We start from the raw sequence: 24,143 nt of genomic DNA, 5'->3' as shown, positions 1-24,143 counted from the left end.
TACCGTTGTGTGAATCAAGATGGTATCATGGTAAGTAATAATCTTTCAGATTCCTCTTCGAGAAAAATTAAATGCTTCTTTTATCTTTACTCTATTCTCCGCCATCTCTGTCACTCGTTCTCTGAGTTCAAGAAGGTGGAGATGGTGTGGGCATTGATGTGGGTGCCAGTGAGAGGTGCGGGAGTAGGTACGTACAGGAGCGGTACGAGAAGGGTCCGGTTGTCCATGATAGTGATTTGGTTTGGCGGTGTGTGGTGTACGTACGTGTGTGATGCTAGTGGTGGTATATGGTGTGGCGGTGGCAATGGAGGTGATGGTGGTGGTGTGGTGTGTTGTAATGGGGTATGTTACGTGAATGCTACCAGCTGAACTAACGTGTGTGTATGTGTTGTGTGTGTGTGTGTTTGTGTGTGTAATAATAATACTGATAATCAACGGTTTTCTTAATGCAATTGGCAGCTGAGAGCCTAAAAATATATACTGAAGGGACACATATATAGTAAAAGCAAAATAGTTGTACCTTGATTTTATTATTATGCAAAACCAAAACATCACAGCTCCATGAAGCTGTTAATAGCTAAAAATTACGTTCTGTGACTTCACTTCATTTAATTCTTTCAGTACTGGGACGTATTTTTACCATGAGTTTGGCTATGACTAGACGATTTTATTAGCATCAGAAAGGATCTATGGAGGGCAGGAGATTAATGGCTGGAATCTTCACTGTTTTAATCCCCACATAGACTAAGATTCTGAAGCTATAAAATATCGAAGGGAGGTTTCGATCACTACATTTATCCCTTTATTTTGGCTAAATCTCCCGAACCAGCAGGAGGACTGACAACTAGTAGACCTTTTTCTTCGTTCTATGCTGAATGACCAGTTTTCCCCTCCTACATTAAAAACAAGATCTTTCCCCTCTCACAAAAAAAAAAAAAAAAAAAAAAACTGTCTGCTCTCACATAAAAGCAACAAAGACCTTTCCCATTTTACATACAATAATAATAATAATAATAATAATAATAATAATAATAATAATAATAACAATAGAGTAACAAAGATCTGACATGAACAAGATCAGCAAGTAAGCAACCATCACCATCATCAGCATAAACATGGCGGCGCCGGTGAGGGTGGCCTGTCTGTCTCTCCCTGCCAGGCGCCTCTGCTTCCAACCCTCAGCTGGTGAGTCACTAAGAATTGCAGGCACCACTCACCACCAGACACGGCCGCTACACCAGGGAGGTCATATGGCGCCGGCAGGGTCAAGGTCACCATTGCATTCACCTGACATTGTTTTGGTACAGTTCAGAAACGCTTTGATGTGTTGTGAAGGTTTTTTATTTATTTATTTGTAATGAAACTCTGACCGGTTTTGAAAGGAGTGTTTGGTATTATTTCAGTTTGATCAGTTTGAACAAGTTCTCCACACGTCACTGTACACATTCTCACGGTGTAGGTCACACTCATACGAGCATGTCTAATCCCATTTTACCCTATTGGAAATTAATAATAACTTCAGGACAGAATTTAGGTTAGGTTTAGTTTCCCCCACCCTAAAACCCCGCTTTCTTAGGAGGTCCCCAGCTTGTTAGACATAGGGAAAAAGAAACATAAGATAGGCTATATTGGTTGTGGCTGCAATTTTACCAATTTTTTAATGAAATTGGTGGGTTTTGAAGGTTTATTTTTTGATGAAATTGGCAGGTTTTGAAGGTTCTTTTAATTAATGTATGGCAGGTTTTGAAGTTTTTTTTTTTATGATGGTTTGAGTGTTAGTGTTTAGTGTCTGCCCCTCTGAGCAGCACAACACGTCACGACACAGCTGTTTATGTACAAGTGGTGATGTGGTCCCTGTACTCGCGAAGATCTATAGATCCTTATGGGCACTGGGGTAGTCCTGTGTGGGTATCACTGGCGTGGTATCTGGCCGGTCTTCCTCAAAAAGGCACAGGTAAGGCGAAGGCCAGCAGGTTGCCGGAAGGGGTGGACGACTGATGCCGCCCAGGAGGCCTGACTCCTGAGCAGGGTGCAAATGGAGTTAGGTATTATTGCAGTTTGAACCAATACACCACACGTAACTATACACATTCTCACGGTCTAGATCACACTTCTACAAGCATTTCTTTCTAACTCCATTTTACCCTATTGGAGAATGAGGTTAGGTTAGGTTAAAACCAAACTTTACCAGGAGGTCCCCAAGCTTGTTAGACAGGGAAAAGAAATATAAGATAGGGTGTATTGGTGAAAACTGCAAATTCACTGGTTAAATTAGTAGCCGATGTGGATTTGGCCATGTTAGCTTATATTAACCCCTTTAGTACCATGTCACGTTTCCATATTCCTTCTGCTTAATATTTGACGATTTTATACAGCTTCAGAAACTCATGTGGGAGAGTGAAATAGAGAAGACTGTGGCTATTAATCTTCCATCCTTCATAGCTCCTTCCTAATGTCAATAAAATGGTCTAATCGTACACAAATCTCAAGGTAAAAAATGCATCCCAGTACAGAAGGGGTTAATGTTAGGTTAAGTTAGATTAACCCTTTCAGTACCATGATACATCTCCATATTCATCCTGTTTTACTATTCATTGACTATATACAGCTTCGGAAACTTATGTGGGGGATGAAAATAGTGAAAACTGTGGCCATTAATCTTTTGACCTTCATAGACCCTACCTAATGTCAATAAAATGGGCTAATTGTACTCTAATCTCAAGGTAAAAATGTGTCCCAGTATTGAAGGGATTAAGGTCAGGTGAGGTGAGGTTATAATATTGGGTTTAGTACCTCTTTGGTTTTGGTTTAATGTAGCAGATGCAGCCACAAGTGTAGTGAATTATTAGCAAATATTCAGCAATAAATGACATTTCTTTCTCATTAGATTATTTAATGAATTGGCAAAAATGGTTTATTTAAGCTTGCCCCACCCAAAGATGCCATTTTTCCCTGATTATTTCTAAGCTTGCTATTGTTGGGGAGGGGACTGGTGATCATCAAGGGGGAATGACTTGTAAATGACAGGTTTTAGTGACTGGCTAACATTTCTACATTAACAACAGGAGGAAGACACTTGAGAACCCAGCCAATCATCTCTGTGTCCTTGAAAACATTGATGCAGATACCGTCCTTAATATGCATAAGTCAAAACTCTCGTTTCCATCCCACAAACAATGAAAAACTCTGATTCTTATAACACAAATGCTTAAAAAAAACATTCTGTTCCATCCATGCTTAAAAATGTCAGTTGTTTACTACAAAATCTTTAAAATCAAATTCTCTTTCACAATGCTTAAAAATACCAATTCTCAATACAATTTTATATCACAAATGCTTAAAAACACCAGTTCTGTACTACTCAAACTTAAAATGTCAATTCTGTACCACATAAGCTTAAATCCTTAGTACTGGGACACATTTTTGCCTTGATTTTTGGGTATGATTAAATGATTTTATTTGGATTAGGAAGGATCTGTGGAGGTCAAAAGATTAATGGCCAAAGTCTTCACTATTCTAATCCCAATATATATTTCTGAAGCTGTATTAAATTGCCAAATAGTAAGCAGAATGAATATAAAAATGTGGCATGGTACTGAAGGGGTTAAGAATGTCAGGTCTACATCACATAAGCTTAAAACCCTTAAAACATTGATTAATAGACAGTTATATGAGAGAACAATGTGTGGTAGCTTGTTAAGTAGATATGCATTGGTAACAAAAAAACAATCTCTCTCTCTCTCTCTCTCTCTCTCTCTCTCTCTCTCTCTCTCTCTCTCTCTCTCTCTCTCTCTCTCTCTCTCTCTCTCTCTCTCTCCAGGAATAAGAAGTTTGGCGGCGGCGGCAGGCGGTGTGCGGAGACCAAGTGATGGGCAGCAGCGGCAGAAGTCAGCGTTGTGGTGTGGCGTCTCCCCCTCCACACCCTCCCTCTTCACCCCCTCCCCTCCGCTGGTCCAGGCCGTCAGACACACCAGCTTTTACAACAGACGTGAGGATTGAATGCTTGGGAGTGTTTGATTGGTTGATTTTCATGGTTTTTTTTTTTTTTTGTGTGTTTCCTTTGTTTTTATTTTGTTTTGTTTTTTTTAATTTTTCATACATTTTTTTTTTTGGGGGGGGGATTTATGGGGTGAAGGAGAGATTTTTCTATTTTCTTTTTTATTTTATTGTTTCTTTTTTCTCTCTTTTCCCCTTTGTGTGTTTTATTATTTGATTTTAATGCTTTTGTATTTTGTATTTCCTTTGTTTTATTTATTTATAAGGCACAGAATATCTCCCATAACTCTCTCTCTCTCTCTCTCTCTCTCTCTCTCTCTCTCTCTCTCTCTCTCTCTCTCTCTCTCTCTCTCTCTCTCTCTCTCTCTCTCTCTCTCTCTGACGAATCCTCTTTTTGATGTATCTTTCCACTCTTTCTCTTACACTCTTTATCTCTCTAACACATCATCTCACACTCTATTTCTCTCTGAAACACCCTTTCTTTCACACACTCACTCTCTCACACCTTGTCTGTCTCTCTCTTTCCTCCACATAGTGACGGCCAACCAGCTGTGGAAGGGAGTGACCAGCGTGAGTAATGCCGGCAAGAAGCAAGGTCGTGGAAAGGGTGTGGGGAAAAAGATAGCCAAGAATCTCAACCGGGGACAAGTTATTGGCATTGGTAAGGACTTGTGTGTGTGTGTGTGTGTGTTTGTGTGGAGAGGGTGGTTGTGTGTGGGTTGTGAGGGTAGGATGTGTGTGTGTGTGTGTGTTTGTATTTGTGTTTTTATTGAGTTAAGTTTTTTTTTTTTTTAAGTGATTCGTGGTCAATGGTTTTTAGAGTACATGTGTGTCTGGAGAGAGAGAGAGAGAGAGAGAGAGAGAGACATGATGATTTATATATATGTTGAAGGAAGAATAGTATAGGCAGATGACCACAAATATTTCACCACCAGGGCAGAAGAGCGTGGTGTGGCCCGCCCTGAATGTCTCACCTAAAAAGATAGATAACAGGAAAAAGATAAATAACCACAGAAAGAGATAGATAACCACTTAAAGGTGGTAGATAAACACAAATATCTTACCACAAAATAAGATAGTAACCACAAATATCTTACCACCAAGCTACAGGTAACCACAAAAAAGATAGAAAACCACAAAAATATCACCACCAGACGAGAAGAATGTGGTGGAAAAAGATAGATAACTGCAAACATTTAAGATAGATAACCACAAATATTTCACCACTAAGGGAGAAGAACATGGTGTGGTCCAGCCTGAACATAGAAAAGAAATAGATAAACTTAACCTAACCTAACCCATTGACAAGGGTGGAAGAGCATGGTGTAGTTGTGGTCCAGCCTGAATGTAGAAAAAGAAATGCAGGTAACTCGATTTACATGATAGATGCATTCCAAGAGGCATTGTGTATTTCAAAATTTGTGTAAAACAAACTTGTAATTCTCATAAAAAACAGTAGATAATAGGGGGGGGTGTGGGATGTGGTCCAAATCATGTATAAGCAAACCGATCGCGCTAATTTAATTAATTATAATATTTTTTCAGTCGTGTGATAACAAAAACGCGTGAATTAAATGCATGTAAATCAAGAGTTACCTGTAGATGAAAAAGATAAGAAAAATAAATAAATAAATAAAAAATAGGAAGAATTAAACTCAGAAGAAAAATGAAAGAAGGATAAATAGAAGATCAAAAACAGCTGAAAACATAAGAAAGATCAAACAAGAAAGATAGATAAACACAATTGCTTGCAGTGGAGACTCAATACTCAAACTTAATTCATTCCAAGTGGCTGTTCATCAAAAAGTTTGACTATCGATACCTATAAATCAGGTAATTCATTCTAATTTTAACAAAGCCTCAAGTTTATAAAAATTTCAATGTAACTTTTTTATTTGTACATACAGTAAGTGAAGGCTGGTGAAGGATAACGTAGAAAAGGAGGGGAGAAGAGTGGGGAGGAGGGAGGTTGTCAGTCCTGTGAATTCATTAGTGGAGGGATGTGGCTTACTAACACTTACACTTTCACTGGAGTCTTTATTTTCACCACTAATAAGATAGATAACCACCTAAATATCACCACCAGGGGAGAAGAACATGGTGTGGCCCGGCCTGAACGCCCCCATCCTGCGTGGCCGAGAGTTGGTGCAGCAGCAGAAGCTCCCGAAGGACGAGGAGAGGGAGGCAAAGCTCATCAAGATCCGAGACTCACAGGGAAAGTTCCGCATGTTGAAGCTGGACCCGCTGGAGAGAGGCTGGAGTGGGACCAAGATGCCGGGGCGCAGTATTGGTGCACCCGACCCTATTGGGGAAGGTAAGGGTGAAGTGTTGAGTGTACTGGTGATTCAAGGTGTTTTAGTGTACTTGATGATTTTAGTCTTTTATTGTACTGGTGTTTTTGTTATTTCATTATTTATTCATTATTTATTTTATTTTATTTATTTATTTATTTATTTATTTTATTTCTTTTTTTTTTTTTTTTTTTTTGTGATCCTGTTATCTTTATTGGTGCACCTAATCCTATTGGTGAAGTTAAGGGTGAAGTGTTGAGTGTACAGTAAGTCCTCCTTATACGGTTCTTCGTTATCCGATAAAGGCACAGTTACAGTGTTTTGTAATTACTACCTTTGATTCTATTTGCGGTAAGAAAACTTCAGGGATACGGTACCCGGTGGCGTTTTGTTTGCAGCATACCGTAGCGCAACCACGCCGCGCCGCCACCACCACCACACAACAATCAGCTGGCGCCTGGCAGTCTTGTCCGTTCCCACTGATCACAACACATGAAATCCTTACGGTGTGTTTTTTGTGGCTATTGTTATCACGACGCACAGTGACGCACCCACGATGGCCACAAAACGTTCTGCACACACTGTTAGAGTTGAAAAGGCAAAGCGAAAGAGGAGTAGTCTGACATTGCAGGTAAAGTTAGATATTCTGAAGAGGAAAGAGCAGGGAGAAGGTACGTCTGCCATAGGTCGAAACTTGGGCCTAGCCCAGTCCACAGTGTGGACGGTGTTAAAGAATCGTGAGGCCATAAAAGAAGCTGCGGAGAATGCAACGGATCTGCAGAGCAAATTGGTAACAAAACACCGTGAGCCAATAATGGGGAAGATGGAAAGGTTGCTCAAAATTTGGATCGACGACCAGAATTGTCAAAATATTGGTCTGTCTCTGAATTTAATCTGTCAGAAAGCGTTGTCCATTATTGAAAGACTGAAGGTAGAAATGGGAGTGGAAGAGTTTGAATTTAAAGCAAGCAAAGGGTGGTTCAATAAATTCAGGCGACGTGTGGCTCTCCCTAATGTCAAGATAGCAGGTGAGGCTGCAGACAAATTCAAGCCAGAATTAGAAAAGTGCTTTGAAGAGAAAGGCTACAGCAAGAAACAAGTTATACATTATGATGAAACAGGACTTTATTGGAAGAGAATGGCCAGTAAGACCTATATTGACAAGGAAGAAGAAAGTGCGAAGGGGTTTAAATCCTCCAAGGACCGCTTAACCCTGTTACTTGGAGGCAATGCAGAAGGGATTTGAAGCTAAAGCCACTCCTCATATACCATTCTGAGAACCCTCGAGCACTCAAGGGGTTAGTGAAGCAATACTTACCTGTGGTATGGAAATCAAATCCAAAGGCATGGCTGACCACTTCAGTGCACCAGGACTATTTCACATCATATCTGTCTCCAGCTCTTAAGGAGTATGCATCAGCTAACAACATTGACAACCGATTCTTACTGATAGTTGACAATGCTCCCAGCCACCCAAGGGCCATGGAAGACTGGGCGGAGAATATCGAGGTGATGTTCCTCCCCCCCAAACACCACAGCTCTGATCCAACCCATGGATCAGACAGTCATCAAGACATTTAAAGCCTACTACCAGCGGCAAACTATGCAACAACTGATAAAGGGCACAGATGGGCCTGGCAAGCCCACTATCAGAGAATGGTGGAAGTCGTATAACATCAAGCACGCCTTAGACAACATCAAGTCATCTTGGGACGAAGTGTAGATGTCTACCATGAACTTGGTGTGGAAGAAAATATGGCCAGAATGCGCGCATGACTTCCCAGGCGTCGGTAAAGACGACATCGGTGCGATCAGAAATGACATCGTAAATCTGTGCCATAGGGCTGGCTTCGATGAAGTTGATGATGATGATGTTCAAGATCTTTTGGAAAGCCATGCTGAACCTCTCTCAAATGATGAACTTATAGAGCTAGACAAGGCATTACGGGGGGCACAAAAAGAAGAAGACGAGGAAGAAGAACCTGTGCGTGGCCTGGACATCAAAACTCTTAGAGAATGTCTCGGGGGTATTGAAAAAGCCCTGGAAACCCTGAAGGAATGTGACCCAAATCCTGCCAGGAGTAGCAAAGTGGCTCATGACGTAGAGAAAAGTGTCAAGATTTATCAAGAAATATATGATGAAAAAACAAGAAAGGCCAAACAGTTCTCCATCTACTCATTGTTCGAGCCAGTCAGACATGCCAAGCCTGCTACAGCTGGCCCTTCCTCCATATATTCTTTCTTCAAACCAGTCAAACGTGACCCTGCTATAGCTTTCCCTTCCACATCTGCTTCCGACAGTGCAGACAAGGATGCGTTTGAGGGTTTTGAGCCTCCCGCCTCACTCTCATCCTCATCTGCCCACTCAGCGGAAGATGAGTAAGGGCTGAAATCCCTACTGTCCCTTAGCCTCGGGAGGGACATCATCTGATAGAATACGTGGCAAGTGAAAGGTAAATAAAAACACTTTCTGTTTATTTCTTTTGTGCAGTACTTTACTTTTTTTTTATTTGACTGTTTTCATGTATTTTCATGTCTGTAGGAGTGACTTTCGACGTGCTGGAACACATTGCATGTTATAATGGGTTTGGTATAAGATATCTTTGATTTGTGGTAAGGTTTTCAGGAACACACGTGTACCGTATAACAAGGACTTGCTGTACTGGTGATTCGGTTTGGTTTATTTTGTTTATTTTTTTTTTTCTTTATAGTATGTACTGATGATCCTGTTATGATGTGTTTTTATTGTACTGGTGATTCTGTTAATTTATTCAACTTTACTGGTGATCCTCTTATTATTAGGGTCATCTTTTTTATTGTATATACTGTTTGTTTGTTTGTTTGTTTTTTATTTATTTTTTTATTTATTTTTTTTTTATTGTACTGGTGATTCTGTTATTTGCTTTACTTTACTAGTGATCCTGTTTTGGTGGATTTTTTTTTTTTTTTTTTTTTTTTTTTTTTCCTATCGTACTGGTGATTCTATTATTGGTTTTATTGCACTGGTGATTTTATAATGGTGATTGATTGATTTTTTTTTCTTTCTTTTTTTTCCATTCAGTTCATCTTTGTTTTGTTTCCTTTTATGTCATGGCGTGTGTATATATATATATATATATATATATATATATATATATATATATATATATATATATATATATATATATATACAGTAAGCCCTCGTTATACAGTACATATGCGTTCCTGAAAACCTTACCGTAAATCGAAATTACCATATGCTGAACCTATTATAAGATATAATAGTAGAGAATGCGTTCCAGCACGTCACAAGTCACCCCTATAGACATGAAAATAGTCATTAAAAAAAAAAAAAAGTGTAAAGTACTGCAAAAAAGATATAAACAGAAAGTGTTTTTATTCACCTTTCACTCGCCATGTATTCTATCAGATGATTTCCCTCCCAAGGCTAAGGGACAGTAGGGATTTCAGCCTTACTCATCTTCCGCTGAGTGGGCAGACGAGGATAAGACGTCGTCATTCATGGAGGACTGTTTGGTTTTTCTTGTTTTTTCATCGTAGATTTCTTGATAAATCTTGACACATTTCTCTACGTAATGAGCCACTTTGCTACTCCTGGCAGAATTTGGGTCATGTTCCTTCAGGGTTTCTAGAAGTTTTTCAATACCACCAAGACTACTACTACTACTACTACTACTACTACTACTACTACTACTACTACTACTACTACTACTACTATTACCTTTACATTCAACCTCAAGGACAATCTTATTAACTTTTTCTTTTTTTTTTTACTTTATTTTTTTTTCTTCTCCTTTTTTTCTCTCCCTTACTATCCTGTACTTACAAAAACAACATCAATAACACTACCTAACTTAACCCAACACCACTACCACCCTCACAGACACCTTTGAGGGCTTCGATACCAAGATTCTGGAGCTGAAGGTGGTGACGTGCATGACCAAGGTGTTCGGCAGGAAGCGGCGCATGAGCATCTTCGCTGTCACAGGGAATGGCAACGGGCTGGCAGGGTTCGCACTGAGCAAGGCGACCACTGTGCAGGACGCCATACGGAAGGTGAAGAACAGGGCCGGACAGAAGCTGCTCCACGTACAGCGCTACAATGACCACACTGGTAAGCCAAATAGAGAGAGAGAGAGACAGGAAAGACATAGATGAGTCCTTTTATCATCATGGGAGTCTCCTTTTTAATTATCTATTGCATTTCTTTTGGGATTGGCACCTCAGTGGGTCCTTTTTTTCTTTTTTTTCCCCAACACCAATTTTTGTTGCCCTTGGCCATTTCTCCCTCTAACATTAAAAAAAAATCAATATATTAATGAAAATAAAAATCTATATATCCTTTTCCGTGGTCCTTTCTCGGAGTATTGGTTCCCTAACGTGTGGGCTTTCAGATAGGAGGTACCCAAAAAATACCTCCTTTAGCCCATACATTCCAGTGAAAAGCCCACATTGTGTCAAAAAAGAGAGATAGGAAGGCTGAGATATTGTGTGTGGGTAGTATTTTCAAGGCAACTACAGTACTGATTGTCATATTGGTGTGGACAGGGCAGGACAAAAACTTCTCCATATACTCATTCAGCACTACAGTGACCACACCAGTAAGGCAGTCTATTTATCCTGGTTCGAGTGTAGGATGGGCTTCCTTTCTCGAGGTAAATTTCCTAACATGTGGCTTTTCTTCTTTCCTTCCTTCTGCTTTTGTTCATCCATTCATTCACATCACATTTCTCTCATCATTCTTTCACTCTACATTTCCTCATTCACCCAGCCTAGTTCCTCACCTATTTAATCATTAGCTCTTCACTCAACTTAACCTAACCTAACCTGACACACCACACATTGCATTCTTTCATTCACCCATTCACTCACATTGCTGTTTTTGTTTTATTTTTTATTTATTTATTTATTTTTTTTTTTTTTTCACTGTTCACTCTACATTTCCTCATTCACCCAGTCTAGTTCCTCACCCATTCCTTCATTAGCTCCTCATTCACCTGAACTTTAACCTAACATAACCTGACACACTGCATTCTTTCACTCACCCATTCATTCATACACTGTTTTTCTCTCACCATTCCTTTTCACTACATTTCCTCACTCACCCATTTATTCATTCATTGTTCTTCTCTCACTGTTCTTCATGTTATATTTCCTCACACACCCTAACTTGAACTTAACCTAGCTTCACACACTGCATTCCTTCACTCACTCATTCACTCATTCATTGTTTATTTATCACCATTCTTCATGTTACATTTCCTCACACAAACTAACTTAACTTAACCTAACCTAATACCACACTGCATTCCTTCACTTGCACATTCATCACAGTCTTACAACTCGATTTTCTCTCTTCCTTTCTCTTGCTTTCCATCTCCTCTCTCATTCTTCCTTTCTCTTTTCTCCCGTCCTTCCACTTCCTCTCCATCTCCTCCTCTTTCATTCTTCCTTTCTCATTTTCTCCCTTCCTTCCACTTCCTTTCCATATCCTCCTCTCTCATTCTTCCTTTCTCATTTTCTCCCTTCCTTCCACTTCCTCTCCATGTCCTTCTCTCTCATTCTTCCTTTCTCATTTCCTCTCTAATGCCACCTCACTCATATTTCACTTGGTTCCTTTTACATCTTTATACATTCCCCCTTCCTTCCCCTCTTCCTTTCTTTCCTCTCGTTTTCTTCCCTTTCCTCCTCTATTTGTTCATCCTCTCCTCTGATTTTCTCTCACTATTCCTTTTCACAACATTTACTCACTCACGCATACCAGTTCCTCACTCACTGCTCCTCCTCCTTGCAGTTCTCCACGACTTCTTCACCCAGTACGGTGCCACCAAGATCTATGTGAAGAAGATGCCAGAGGGTTACGGGCTGGTGTGCCACAGGGCCATCCGCACCATGTGTCAGGTGGTGGGCATCAAGGACATACATGCCAAGGTGGAGGGGACGTGTAATGTGCAGAATATGACCAAGGCCTTCTTCCTAGGGCTTATGAACCAGGTGTGTGTGTGTGTGTGTGTGTGTGTTCGTATACATCATTTTTAATCTCTTGTTCTTGTAATTTTTAGTTAAACTTGCTCCAATTTTTTTCTCTTCCTTCTCTTTTATATACCATTTCCTTATCCTGTCTCCCATAATTCTCCAAAAAATGCTTTCTTCTCCTCCTCTGACCTTTCATTATTTTTTTCCCTTGCTTCTGCCACCAGTTCGTTCTGTCTCTTCCTTTCCTCCTCGTTTTTATTTTTCTTTATATATATATATATATATATATATATATATATATATATATATATATATATATATATATATATATATATATATATATATATATATATATATATATATATATATCTTTGCAACCTTCTGTTTCTCTGAGTGTGTGTGTGTGTGTTTATTTATCTGTCTATCTATCTATCTATTTGTGTGCATGTGTACTTGTGTATTTATTTACCTAGTTGTGTGTGTATGTTTGTTTGTGTATTTACCTAGTTCTGTATGTGTATGTGTTTTTGTAGTTATGTATGTATGTATGTATTTATCTATCTATCAATCTATCTATCTATCCATCCATCCATCCATCCATCCATCCATCCATCTATCTATCTATCTATCTATCTATCTATATGTGTATTTACCTAATTGTTTGTGTGTGTATTTACCTATTTGTGTATTATTATTGTGTATTATTATTATTGTGTGTGTGTGTGTGTGCGTGCGAGAGAGAGAAAGAGAGAGAGAGAGAGAGAGAGGCACTAGTCAGGAGCTACAGAAAGGTATGGGTGAACAGTATAATTCATGTAAAAACCCTACAAACTCACAATATATCACCAGCAAAACTAACCACCATCATTGACTCCCTGCAGAAGACACAAAAAAACTAGCCAATGAGGAGATACAGATAGATAAATAGACACCTCCTTTTGCCCATTAATTCCTGTGTAAAGCCTACAAACTCATAAATATCACCAGCAAAGCTAACCACCATCACTGACACTCCCTGCAGAAGACACACCAAAAAACTAGCCAATGAGGAGATACAGATAGATAAATAGACACCTTTTGCCCATAATTCCTGTGAAAAAAACCCTACAAACTCACAAATATCACCAGCAAAACTAACCACCATCACTGACTCCCTGCAGAAGACACACCAGCAGTTGGCCAATGAGAAGAAGCTGCATTTGGTGGAGTTCCGAAAGGAGAACCTGAATTTTCCGAAGGTGGTGGCGTCCCCGGAAGATGGTGAAGTGCGGACCAGGGCTCAAATACCACAGGAGGAGGAGATGGACCTAACAAGGGTGAGCATGGCAGATAGGAAGGAAGGGAAGTGAAGGAAAGAAAAGGGTGAATATTGAAGGAAGGTTAGGAAGAGGAGGTAAGTGAAGAAAGGGAAGGGAAGGAAGGAAAGTGAAGAAAAGGAAGGCAAGGCAAGGTAAGGAAGAGAGGGGAAGGGAAGGCAAGAAAGAGCAGGAAGGAAAGGAAGGTGAATATTGAGTTAAAAAAAAAAATTGAGTGTAATGGAGTTAGTGAGGAAATGAGAAAGAAAAAATTGAATAAATAGAGGAGGAGAGGAAGTTAGAGGAAACAAAGGAGAGGGGAAGTAAGGGAGAATGTGAAAATGTAAAAGGAACCAAGTAAAATAAGAGTGAGGTGAACTTCAAGAGAAAATGTGAAAGGAAAAATGAGAGAGGAGGAGATGGAGAGGAAGTAAAAGGAAGGGAGAAAATGAGAAAGGAAGAATAGGAGAGGAGGAGATGGAGAGGAAGTGGAAGGAAGGGAGAAAATGAGAAAGAAAGAATGAGAGTGGAGGAGATGGAGAGGAAGTGGAAGGAAGGGAGGAAATGAGAAAGGAAGAATGGGAGAGGAAGTGGAAGGAAGAAAATGAGGGAGAAAATGAGAAAGGAAGAATGAGAGAGGAGATGGAGAGGAAGTAGAAGGAAGGGAGAAAATGAGAAAGGAAGAATTGGAGAGGAAGTGGAAGGAAGGGAGAAAATGATAAAGGAAGAATGGGAGAGGAAGAGAGGAAGTAGAAGGAAGGGAGAAAATTGAGTTGTAAGGCAAATTTTGAGAAGAAATATACTCAAGATATGGACTGTAAAGGAAGATTGGACAGCTAGAGAAAGAGAAAGAGAGAGAGAGAGAGAGAGTTATAACCATTCCACCTCTTACTTCCTTCATACTTTGGCTTGCAGGTGGGCTTAAGAACCTGCGAGATGGACCAGCCGTCTGCATTTGGTTCTCTTGAAAGCCTTTTGCTCTGTCACTGCCTTGATGTTATCCCTGCCATGTCTCTCCACCAGCTCTTCACCCTCCTCCTGCTACAAAATGAACACCACACTTTCCTTTCTGTAGACATTTGTTCCTGAGTTTTGGCTAATTCTTCACCAATCTTTGAGGGAACTAACATTTTAAGTGCGGCCTTATTTATTTATTTTAGTTTAGTTTAGTTTATTTGTTTATTTTATTTTTTATTTATTTATTTTTCTATTTATTCATTTTTTTTTCCCCTTCCTTGGCTGGTTTCCATCTTGCATTAAAAAAAATTGATGTTGTGTTGCTGTGAAATCTGTCAGACTCTTGCTGGCTTGAAATGAACAATACACTCCTTCATTTCCTCTCCGTCTCCCTCATGCTGTTGGAGAATCGTTTAACCTCTTCAAGCTACAAAATTAGCACCATATATACTTTTCTATAGAGTAACTGATGCTGTGTTGCTGTGAAATTAAGAATATACTCCTCCTCTCTGTCTCCCTCTTGCTGTGTTGGAGAATTATATAACCTCTTATAGTTTCAAAATGAACACCATATTTCCTTTTCTGTTGAGTAAATGATGCTGTTGCTGTGAAATTAAGAATATACTCCTCCTTTGTCCTCCTGATGCTGCGTTTGGAGAATCACGTAACCTCTTCCAGCTAAAAAAATTAGCACCATATATCCTTTTCTATAGAGTAACTAATGCTGTGTTGCTGTGAAATGAAGAATGTACTCCTTCCTTTCCTCTCTGTCCTCCTGATGCTGTGTTGGAGAATCATATAACCTCTTATAGCTCCAAAATGAACCCCATACTTTCTTTTCTATTGATGAACTGGTGGTGTGTTGGTGTGGAATGTATTTAACCCTTGATTTGTGGTGCAGTACCTGATGGGTGGCCGTGTGCAGCTGCAGAGCAAGAAGTACCCTCCGCCTTACACCAATCTGTACTGCTATGAACTGTACCTCAAGAACCTCGCCACCAGACGCAATAATGAAAAGGTAATGACAATGCTCTCTCTACTTGACTTGCTGCTTCTACTTACCTGTGTGTGTCTTGTTAGTCTAAGGGCTACAAGTAAGGGAGGTTAGGTTAGGTTAGATTAGGTTTGATAAGAGGCTACATACACGCTACTAGATGTAATAATGAAAAGGTAATGATGATGCTCTTTCTACTTAACTTGATGCTGCTGCTTACCCTTGTGTGTTTTGTTAGGCTAAGAGCTTCAGGTTTGGTAGATAAAGTTAGGTTAGGTTAGGTTAAGTACAGGTAACAGGCCTTTACACATGCCATCAAATGCAATAATGGAAAGATAATGATGATGGTCTTTCTACTTAACTTGATACTTCTACTTACATGTGTGTGTTTTGTTAGTCAAAGAGCTACAGGTTAGGTTAGGTTAGGTTAGGATAGGTACAGGTAACAGGCGTTTACACATGCCATTAAATGCAATAATGGAAAGGTAATGATGATGCTCCTTCTACTTGACTTGCTGCTTCTACTTACCTGTGTGTGTGTGTGTGTGTGTGTGTGTGTGTGTGTGTGTGTGTTGTTAGTTTAAGAGCTACAGGTAAGGGAGTTGAGGTTAGGTAAGGTAAGGTAAGATAAGACAGGGCGGTCATGTGTATCAAACTTATTAAGCTTCTACTCCAGGGTTATTGCAGGACTTGAAAGCAGAGATGGATGGGTAGACACAGTATACCTGGACAATAAAAAGGCATTTGATAAATTCCATCACAGAAGACTTTTTTTTTGGAAACTTGAGAACAGGGGAGGACTGTGTGGAACCTTGCTCGAATGGACAAGAGATTATTTGAAGGATAGGGAAATGAGAACTGTGATCAGAGATACATACTCATCTTGGAGTAAAGTAACTAGCAGAGTGCCACAAGGGTCAGTGTTAGCCCCCATTATGTTTCAAGTTTATGTAAACGACATTCACATTGGGATAAACAGCTAAACGAATATATTCACTGATGATGCAAAGTTGCTGAAAGTTATCAAAACCAGAGAGGACTGTATACTGTTACAGGAAGATTTAAACAAGATTTATGAATGGAGCAAGAAGTGGAAATTGGAGTTTAATACCAAGAAATGTCACATAATGGAACTAGGAAAGAGTAAGAAAAGACCAGTATGGAACCATTTGATGGGAGAGGAGCAAATAACGAAGACAAAAGAGGAAAAAGATCTTGGAGTGATCATACAAGAAAATCTGAGCCCTGATAAACACATAAATAAGATATTTGGACTCTCATATAAGATGTTGACTAATATAAGAGTGGCATTTCATTACATGGATAAAGATATGATGAAAAAAATCATCACAAGCATGATACGCCCAAGGCTGGAATATGCAGCAGTGGTATGGTCTCCGAGCTCTAAAAAAGATATAAGAAAACTGGAAAGGATACAGAAGATTGCTACAAAGATGGTGCCGGAATTAAAGGACCTCACATATGAAGAACGACTGAAGGAAATGGGACTGCCAACCTTACAAGATAGAAGAGAACATGGGGACCTAATAACAATGTATAAGATAGTAAATGATATTGAAAAATAGACAAAGAAGACCTGGTGCTGTTGGCGGAAGAAGATGGAAGGACAAGAGGACATGAAAAGAAGATCAGGATGAGGCAGTGTGTGAAGGATGTTGGAAAATACAGTTTTCCACACAGAACAGTGGAAAAATGGAATGCATTGGATAAGGATATTGTTGCAGCACATAGTGTGCATAAGTTTAAAGAAAAACTAGATAAATGGAGATATGGAGACAGGACACTATGAGCCCTCTCGAACCCTGTACAATACAACTAGGTAAATACACACACACACACACACACACACACACACACACACACACACACACACACACACACACACACACACACACACACACACACACACACACACACACACACACACCCTGTGCTACACACACACACACAAATATATATATACATATACATATATAACATATATATATATATATACACATATATATATATATATATATATATATATATATATATATATATATATATATATATATATATATATATATATATATATATATATATATATATATATATATATATATATATATATATATATATATATATATATATATATATATATATATATATATATATATATATATATATATATATATATATATATATATATATATATATATATATATATATATATATATATATATATATATATATATATATATATATATATATATATATATATATATATATATATATATATATATATATATATATATATATATATATATATATATATATATATATATATATATATATATATATATATATATATATATATATATATATATATATATATATATATATATATATATATATATATACATATATATATATATATATATATATATATATATATATATATATACATATATATATATATATATACATATATATATATATATATATATATATATATATATATATATATATATATATATATATATATATATATATATATATATATATATATATATATACACATATATACACACACACACACACACACACACACATACACACACACACACACACACACACACACACACACACACACACACACACACACACACACACACACACACACACACACACACACACACACACACACACACACACACACACACACACACACACACACACACACACACACACACACACACACACACACACACACACACCATTAGTACCCCTGTGCTGGAATAAGAGTACTGGATACTTATTTTTAGGCTTTATTGGACCTAACAAAACATCACCATGAACTGCAAATAAAGAAAATACCTTTACTAAACAGATACCTTAATAACGTGATGTAAAACCCATATACATAAGATTACCAGGTTACGGTATCCCTTCACTCCTTCCACAGGGGCTATGGTTGTTTTGAAGGGCTGTAGTAGCATTGGAGTATGCTAAAGAGGTTTGTGGTGCCAGGAGAGTTGGTGTGAGGTTGAAGAGGGAAAGTTAGTGTGGTGAAGGTAGATTAGTTGTTGGTGAAAAAAGAGCGTTGTATCATTTTTGTAATTTGTCTCAGTTAGAGTCATTTATTCATTTATTCTATTTTAGTTTTAATTTTCTGTTGATCATTGTTTTACCTCAGTTTACACACATAAGATTGACAGATTACTTTACTCCTTCCACTGGTAAAACTGGATATAATGGTACATGAAGGGAAAAGAGACCATTGTATTTTTTTCATAATGTGTTTGAGTTAGTTATTTATTAATTCTTTGTTTTACCTTTGTTTACATGAATAGTATTACCAGGTTACTACATCCCCTTTACTCCTTCCACTGGTAAAACTGGATATCCTGGTGCACTAAGGAAAAGAGAGCATTGTATCTTTTTCATAATTTGTTTCAGTTTGAGCTTTTTATTCATTCATTTACTTTTATTTTTCTGGTGAAGTCATTGTTTTACCTTTGTTTACATGCATAATATTACCAGGTTACTGCATCCCCTTTACTCCCCTCCACAGGTAAAACTGGATATGCTGGTACATGAAGGGGAGGTGAGGAGCTTCTACACTGATAAATACCCAGAATGTCGACCACAGCAACCCAAGAGTCTGCAGCAGGAACAGCAACAGGACGAGATGGAGGCGTAGATGAAGAACCAGAGAAGAGCTTGGCTAGAAGAGGTGTGGGGGGAGGAGGTCAGAGTAGGTTGAGAAAGAGAGAAGAAAGTAAGAGATGTGAAGATTGGAGGAGATTCAGTTTGAGTGGGTTTGAGAAAGAGAAGAAAAAAGTTAGAGATATGAAGAGTGGAAGTGGTTTAGTTTGAGTGGGACTGAGAAAGAGGGAAGAAAAAAGAGATATGAAGGTTGAAGGAGATTTAGTTTGTGTGAGTTGGGAAAGGAGGAAGAAGGAAAGGAAGATGAGAACTAAGAAAAAAAGGTGTGAAGATTTAACTTCATTAGATTTGAGAAAGAAAGAAGAAAGTAAGAGTTGTAAAAATTTATAGTGCTTTTGTGTGATTAGGTTGATAAAGGAAGAAGGAAAGGAAGATGAGAACTAAGAAAAAGGTGTGTTGAAGATAGAAGAAATTTAGTGAGTAGGTTTGAGAAAGAGAATAAAATAAGAGATATAAAAATTTGTAGTGGTTTAGTTTGTGTGTCTTGAGAAAGGAAGGAAGGAGGTATGGAGAATATAAGAGGTAGAGGTTTGAATAGGTTGAGAAAGAGAGAAGAATATAACATGTGAATGTTGAAGAAGATTTAGTTTGTGTGGCTAAAGAATTGAAGGAAAGCAAGATGATAAAGAAAAAGAGGTTTAGTTAGAGCAAATTGAGAGAGAAAAAAAATAAGAAATGTGAAGGCTAGAAAAGATTGAGTTTGTGGAAATGAGAAGGAGGGAGGGAAGGAAGAGGTTAAAGATGAAAAAAAGGAAGATGAAGGTATGCAGTGGTGAATATGAGAGGGAGAGAGATTAGAGAAATCGTTTAGTCATGAGGAATGTGTCAGGGTAGACTACTAATGACTCTCTCTCTCTCTCTCTCTCTCTCTCTCTCTCTCTCTCTCTCTCTCTCTCTCTCTCTCTCTCTCTCTCTCTCTCTCTCTCTCTCTCTCTCTCTCTCTCTCTCTCTCTCTCTCTCTCTCTCTCTCTCAACAAGGATCACAGATAGCGCTTATCACCATCAGCGCCACTTTTATGAATCATACCTCTAATCTCTGCCACTCAGCGATGGCATTTGGCATTCACAGCACAGGGAGAGAGGGAAGGAAGGGAAGGGTAGGAGCTGTGAGCAAGGTAGAAAAGGGAAGAGAAAGTTGTGATCAAGAGAGAAAAGGGAAAAGCTGTGAACAAGATAGAAATGTAATGAAAAAGATGGGTTGAAATCAGTCATGAAAAAGATTGACATGGGAAGGAGAAGCTATGAACAAAATAGAGAAAGGAAGGGAAGAGCTATGAACAAGATAGAAAAGACAAGGGAAAAGCTATGAATAAGATAGAAAAGGGAAGGGGAAAGCTGTTAACGAGATAGGAAAGGGAAGGGGAAGAGGTCTGAACAAAGTAAAAAAGAGAAGGGGAAAGCTGTTAACAAGATAGGAAAGGGAAAGGAAAAGCTGTGAACCAGAGAGAAAAGACAAGGGAAAAGCTGTGAACAAGAGAGAAAAGACAAGGGAAAAGCTGTAAACAAGATAGAAATGGAAAGGGAAAAGCTGCAAACAAGATAGAAGTGGAAAGGAAAAGCTGCAAACAAGATAGAAGTGGAAAGGTAAAAGCTGTAAACAAGATAGAAATGGGAAGGGAAAAGTTGTGAACAAGATAGAAATGTGATGAAAAGATGGGTTAAAATCAGTAATATCTGCAGAAATGTAATGGAAACGGGTTAGAATTAGTAATGTCTGCAGAAATGTGAAGAAAAGATGGATTGAAATCAGTAATGTCTGCAAGTGTAATAAAAAGGGGTTAATATCAGTAATATCTGTAGAATTGTAATGAAAAGATGGGTTAGAATTAGGTATGTGTACAGAAATATAATGAGAAGATTGATATCAGTACTTATGTCTGCTTGTGTATCAAGATCGGTACAGTTTGTTTATATTTGTACAGTATATGATAAGATTGTATAATTGATAATGATAATAAAATGCCTGATATTTAGGTATGAATTCTGTTTTTTTATCTCTTTAATCTATTTTGTTTATATAGAATTAGTTATTGTTATTACGAATGTTGTCTATAGAGTTGCCACATATGTGCATGCATAATGTTACTAATTGGTGTAGTTAATACTGTGGCAATCAGTGAATGTTATGTAAATGTTATGAGCTTGGAAGTTGCAATCTGTATATCATCTTATCAATCTCTTGTCATTACATAGGTTGAAAGATAATCCAAGTTCAAATGGTAAAGATGTATTAGTAAGTAGATATATTTGCTTTAGATTTATTAATGCCACAAGATTTTAATTGTTTTCTTCAGGTATTAGGGCATTCATTATTCCACTAAACAGATTTATTAGCACTAGATTTAATAATACCGCAGAATTTAATTGTCTTTCCCCCTTCATAGTATTAGTGCATTCACTATTCCACCAAACATACATTGGTGCTAGATTTAATAATGCCACAGGATTTAATTGTGTTCAGGTTCTAGTGCTCTCCTTTTTCCATCAAACAGATTTATTAGCGCTAGATCCAATAATGCTAGAGGATTGTAATTGTTTTTCTTCAGGTAATAATGCATTCATTATTCCATTAAACATCACAAAACCACCCCCAAAAATAAGCTTGATATAAAAAGCTAAGTTAACAAATTGCATGCATTGGAATAAAAATCGCAACAGAAAACCATAAAAGACAAATTTGTACCTTGTGTGAGATGATTGGTCGTATTGCAAACAGATAGTCACAGTAAAGAGAAAGAAAATTATTTATTTATTACACTTCATTTATTTGCATGAGATGTGGTTGCATACATTTTGATGCAATAAAGTTCTCTCTCTCTCTCTCTCTCTCTCTCTCTCTCTCTCTCTCTCTCTCTCTCTCTCGAACTGAACGGAAGTTAACCCCTTCAGTACTGGGACATTTTCATCTTGAGATTTGTGTACGATTAGACCATTTTATTGACATTAAGAAGGGTCTATGGTGGTCAGAAGATTAATGGCCACAGTCTTCGAGATTTTAATCCCACATGAGTTTCTGAAGCTGTATAAAATCGCCAAATAGCCACCAGAATGAATATGGAAACACGTTATCCCACTGAAGGGATTAAAGAGACAGGTAGTGAAGAGTTTGGACAGAGGAACATACAAGATATGGAAAATGGAATGAATAATGGCAACAAGGGGTAGGAGGGACTCAGTTTTGGCACCAGTGCGAGGGAAAGGGTGAGGGATTAGAAAGTTAACCTCTTTAATACCGTGACGTGCTTGTTATTTGGTGATTGTGTAGCTTCAGAAACTCAGTGGAGGATTAAAATAGTGAAGACTGTGGCCATTAATCTTCTGACCTCCATAGACCTTTCTTAATGTCAATAAAATGGTCTAATCGTACACAAAAACTCGAGGTAAAAATGTGTCCCAGTAGCTTCTGAAGGAGTTATGAATGGCATCAGTGACTGGTAAAGATCTGCCTTCTAGTTCAGTGTACTTTACAACACTGACTGTCCATGTATTCTGATTTACTTAGGAGTACAAAAGCACAAGGAACCAATATTGAGGTGATATGGCCATAAATTTTCACATTAAATCGTAAATTTTTAAGCTTCCGAGATATTTATTTATTTATTTTTATTTATTTATTTTTTTTTTTTTCCCGTGGATGAATTCAAGAGCGAAGGAGGGAGGGATAAAGAAGGATGTTCAAATTATTAACTGCTAAGATCGTTCTGGTTTTATTCCTTACAACACTGACTGTCCATGTATTCTGACTTATTTTGGAGTACAAAAGCTCAGGGAACCAGTACTGTGATATGGCCACAAATTTTCACATTAAATCGTAAATCTATAAGTTCCTGATATATATATATTTTTTCTTTTTCTTTTATTTTCCGCGAAGTAGGGTGAGTCAATATTGGCGCCAAAGCGAAGGGACATGGAATTGACAAAGAAAGATGTTCAAATCACTATAACTGGAAAGATTTGTGCATTCTATACTTTACAACACTCATTGTCCTTGTATTCTGACTTATTTAGGAATAGCTACAAAGGCTCAGGAAATGAATACTGAGGTAATATGGCCACAAATTTTCACTTTAAATCGTAAATCTTTGAGTTAATGCGATTTATTTATTTATATTTTTTTCAGCAGGTGGATTCAAGGGCGAAGGAGGGACTCAGGAAGGATAAGGAAGGATGTTCAAATCACTAATTGCTAAGATCTTTCTAGGTCTATACTTCACAACGCTGCCTGCCCGTGTATTCTAACTTATTTTGACTTATTTTAGGAGTACACCAGCTCAGGGAACCAATACTGAAGTGATATGGCCACAAACTTGCACTTGAAATCATAAATCCTTCTCAATTTTTTTTTTTTTTTTTTTCCCGCGCAAGCATTTTCATCCTCTCTTTAGTTCATGTCCGTGGTTTTCAGTGAGGAATCTTAATTACCGGACGGGGTGGAATCTGCTTTGGAAGCCTTGGAAGTCTTAGTGAAGGTGAGGCTGACAGGATAATGATAAGCTTCAGTGTGGGGAAGGATATATCTATGCATCGCTGGAGCAAAGGCGCGTAAATTGAGTGTATAGTCTTTCCACTCAATGAAGTCCGTTCAGGGTGGGGTAGGTATGGTCGTTTACAACTAGTCATGCTGCCAAATCAACCTTCGTACATGCGTCTCTCTCTTATTTATCATCCATGTGGTGTTTGAGAGTGATATTTTATGTATTGCGTGTATAGTAAAGGAAGTTACATCGTACAATGAGTGTCTATGTTTACGATGATAACGACGATTTGTATAAATTATTTGGCATGTGTCAGCGTTTTTTTCCCATGTTGCCACGTTGGTGGTGGTGGTGGTGATGTCCCCTCTCGTCTCTGCTGGGTCAAGTCAGGTCAGGCCAGAGTTGCCAGGTAGGCGGGTTTCCCGCCAAT

General features: G+C 38.1%; 1 protein-coding gene across 1 annotated transcript; it reads left to right on the top strand.

Moving 5' to 3' along the window:
- The first annotated feature begins 1,051 nt into the window (after positions 1-1,051).
- On the top strand, positions 1,052-21,219 carry LOC123512536 (28S ribosomal protein S5, mitochondrial-like). Its single transcript, XM_045268963.1, has 9 exons — positions 1,052-1,185; positions 3,821-3,988; positions 4,532-4,657; positions 6,083-6,310; positions 10,171-10,401; positions 12,082-12,281; positions 13,424-13,579; positions 15,417-15,533; positions 19,084-21,219. The coding sequence occupies exons 1-9, from the start codon at positions 1,116-1,118 to the stop codon at positions 19,210-19,212; spliced, it is 1,425 nt and encodes a 474-aa protein (XP_045124898.1). The 5' UTR covers positions 1,052-1,115; the 3' UTR covers positions 19,213-21,219.
- The last annotated feature ends 2,924 nt before the right edge of the window (positions 21,220-24,143 follow it).

The sequence above is a fragment of the Portunus trituberculatus genome, chromosome 34 (genome assembly GCF_017591435.1).
Source record: "Portunus trituberculatus isolate SZX2019 chromosome 34, ASM1759143v1, whole genome shotgun sequence".
NCBI classification, from domain to species: Eukaryota; Metazoa; Arthropoda; class Malacostraca; order Decapoda; family Portunidae; genus Portunus; species Portunus trituberculatus.
This window is presented reverse-complemented; position numbering and strand designations above follow the sequence as displayed.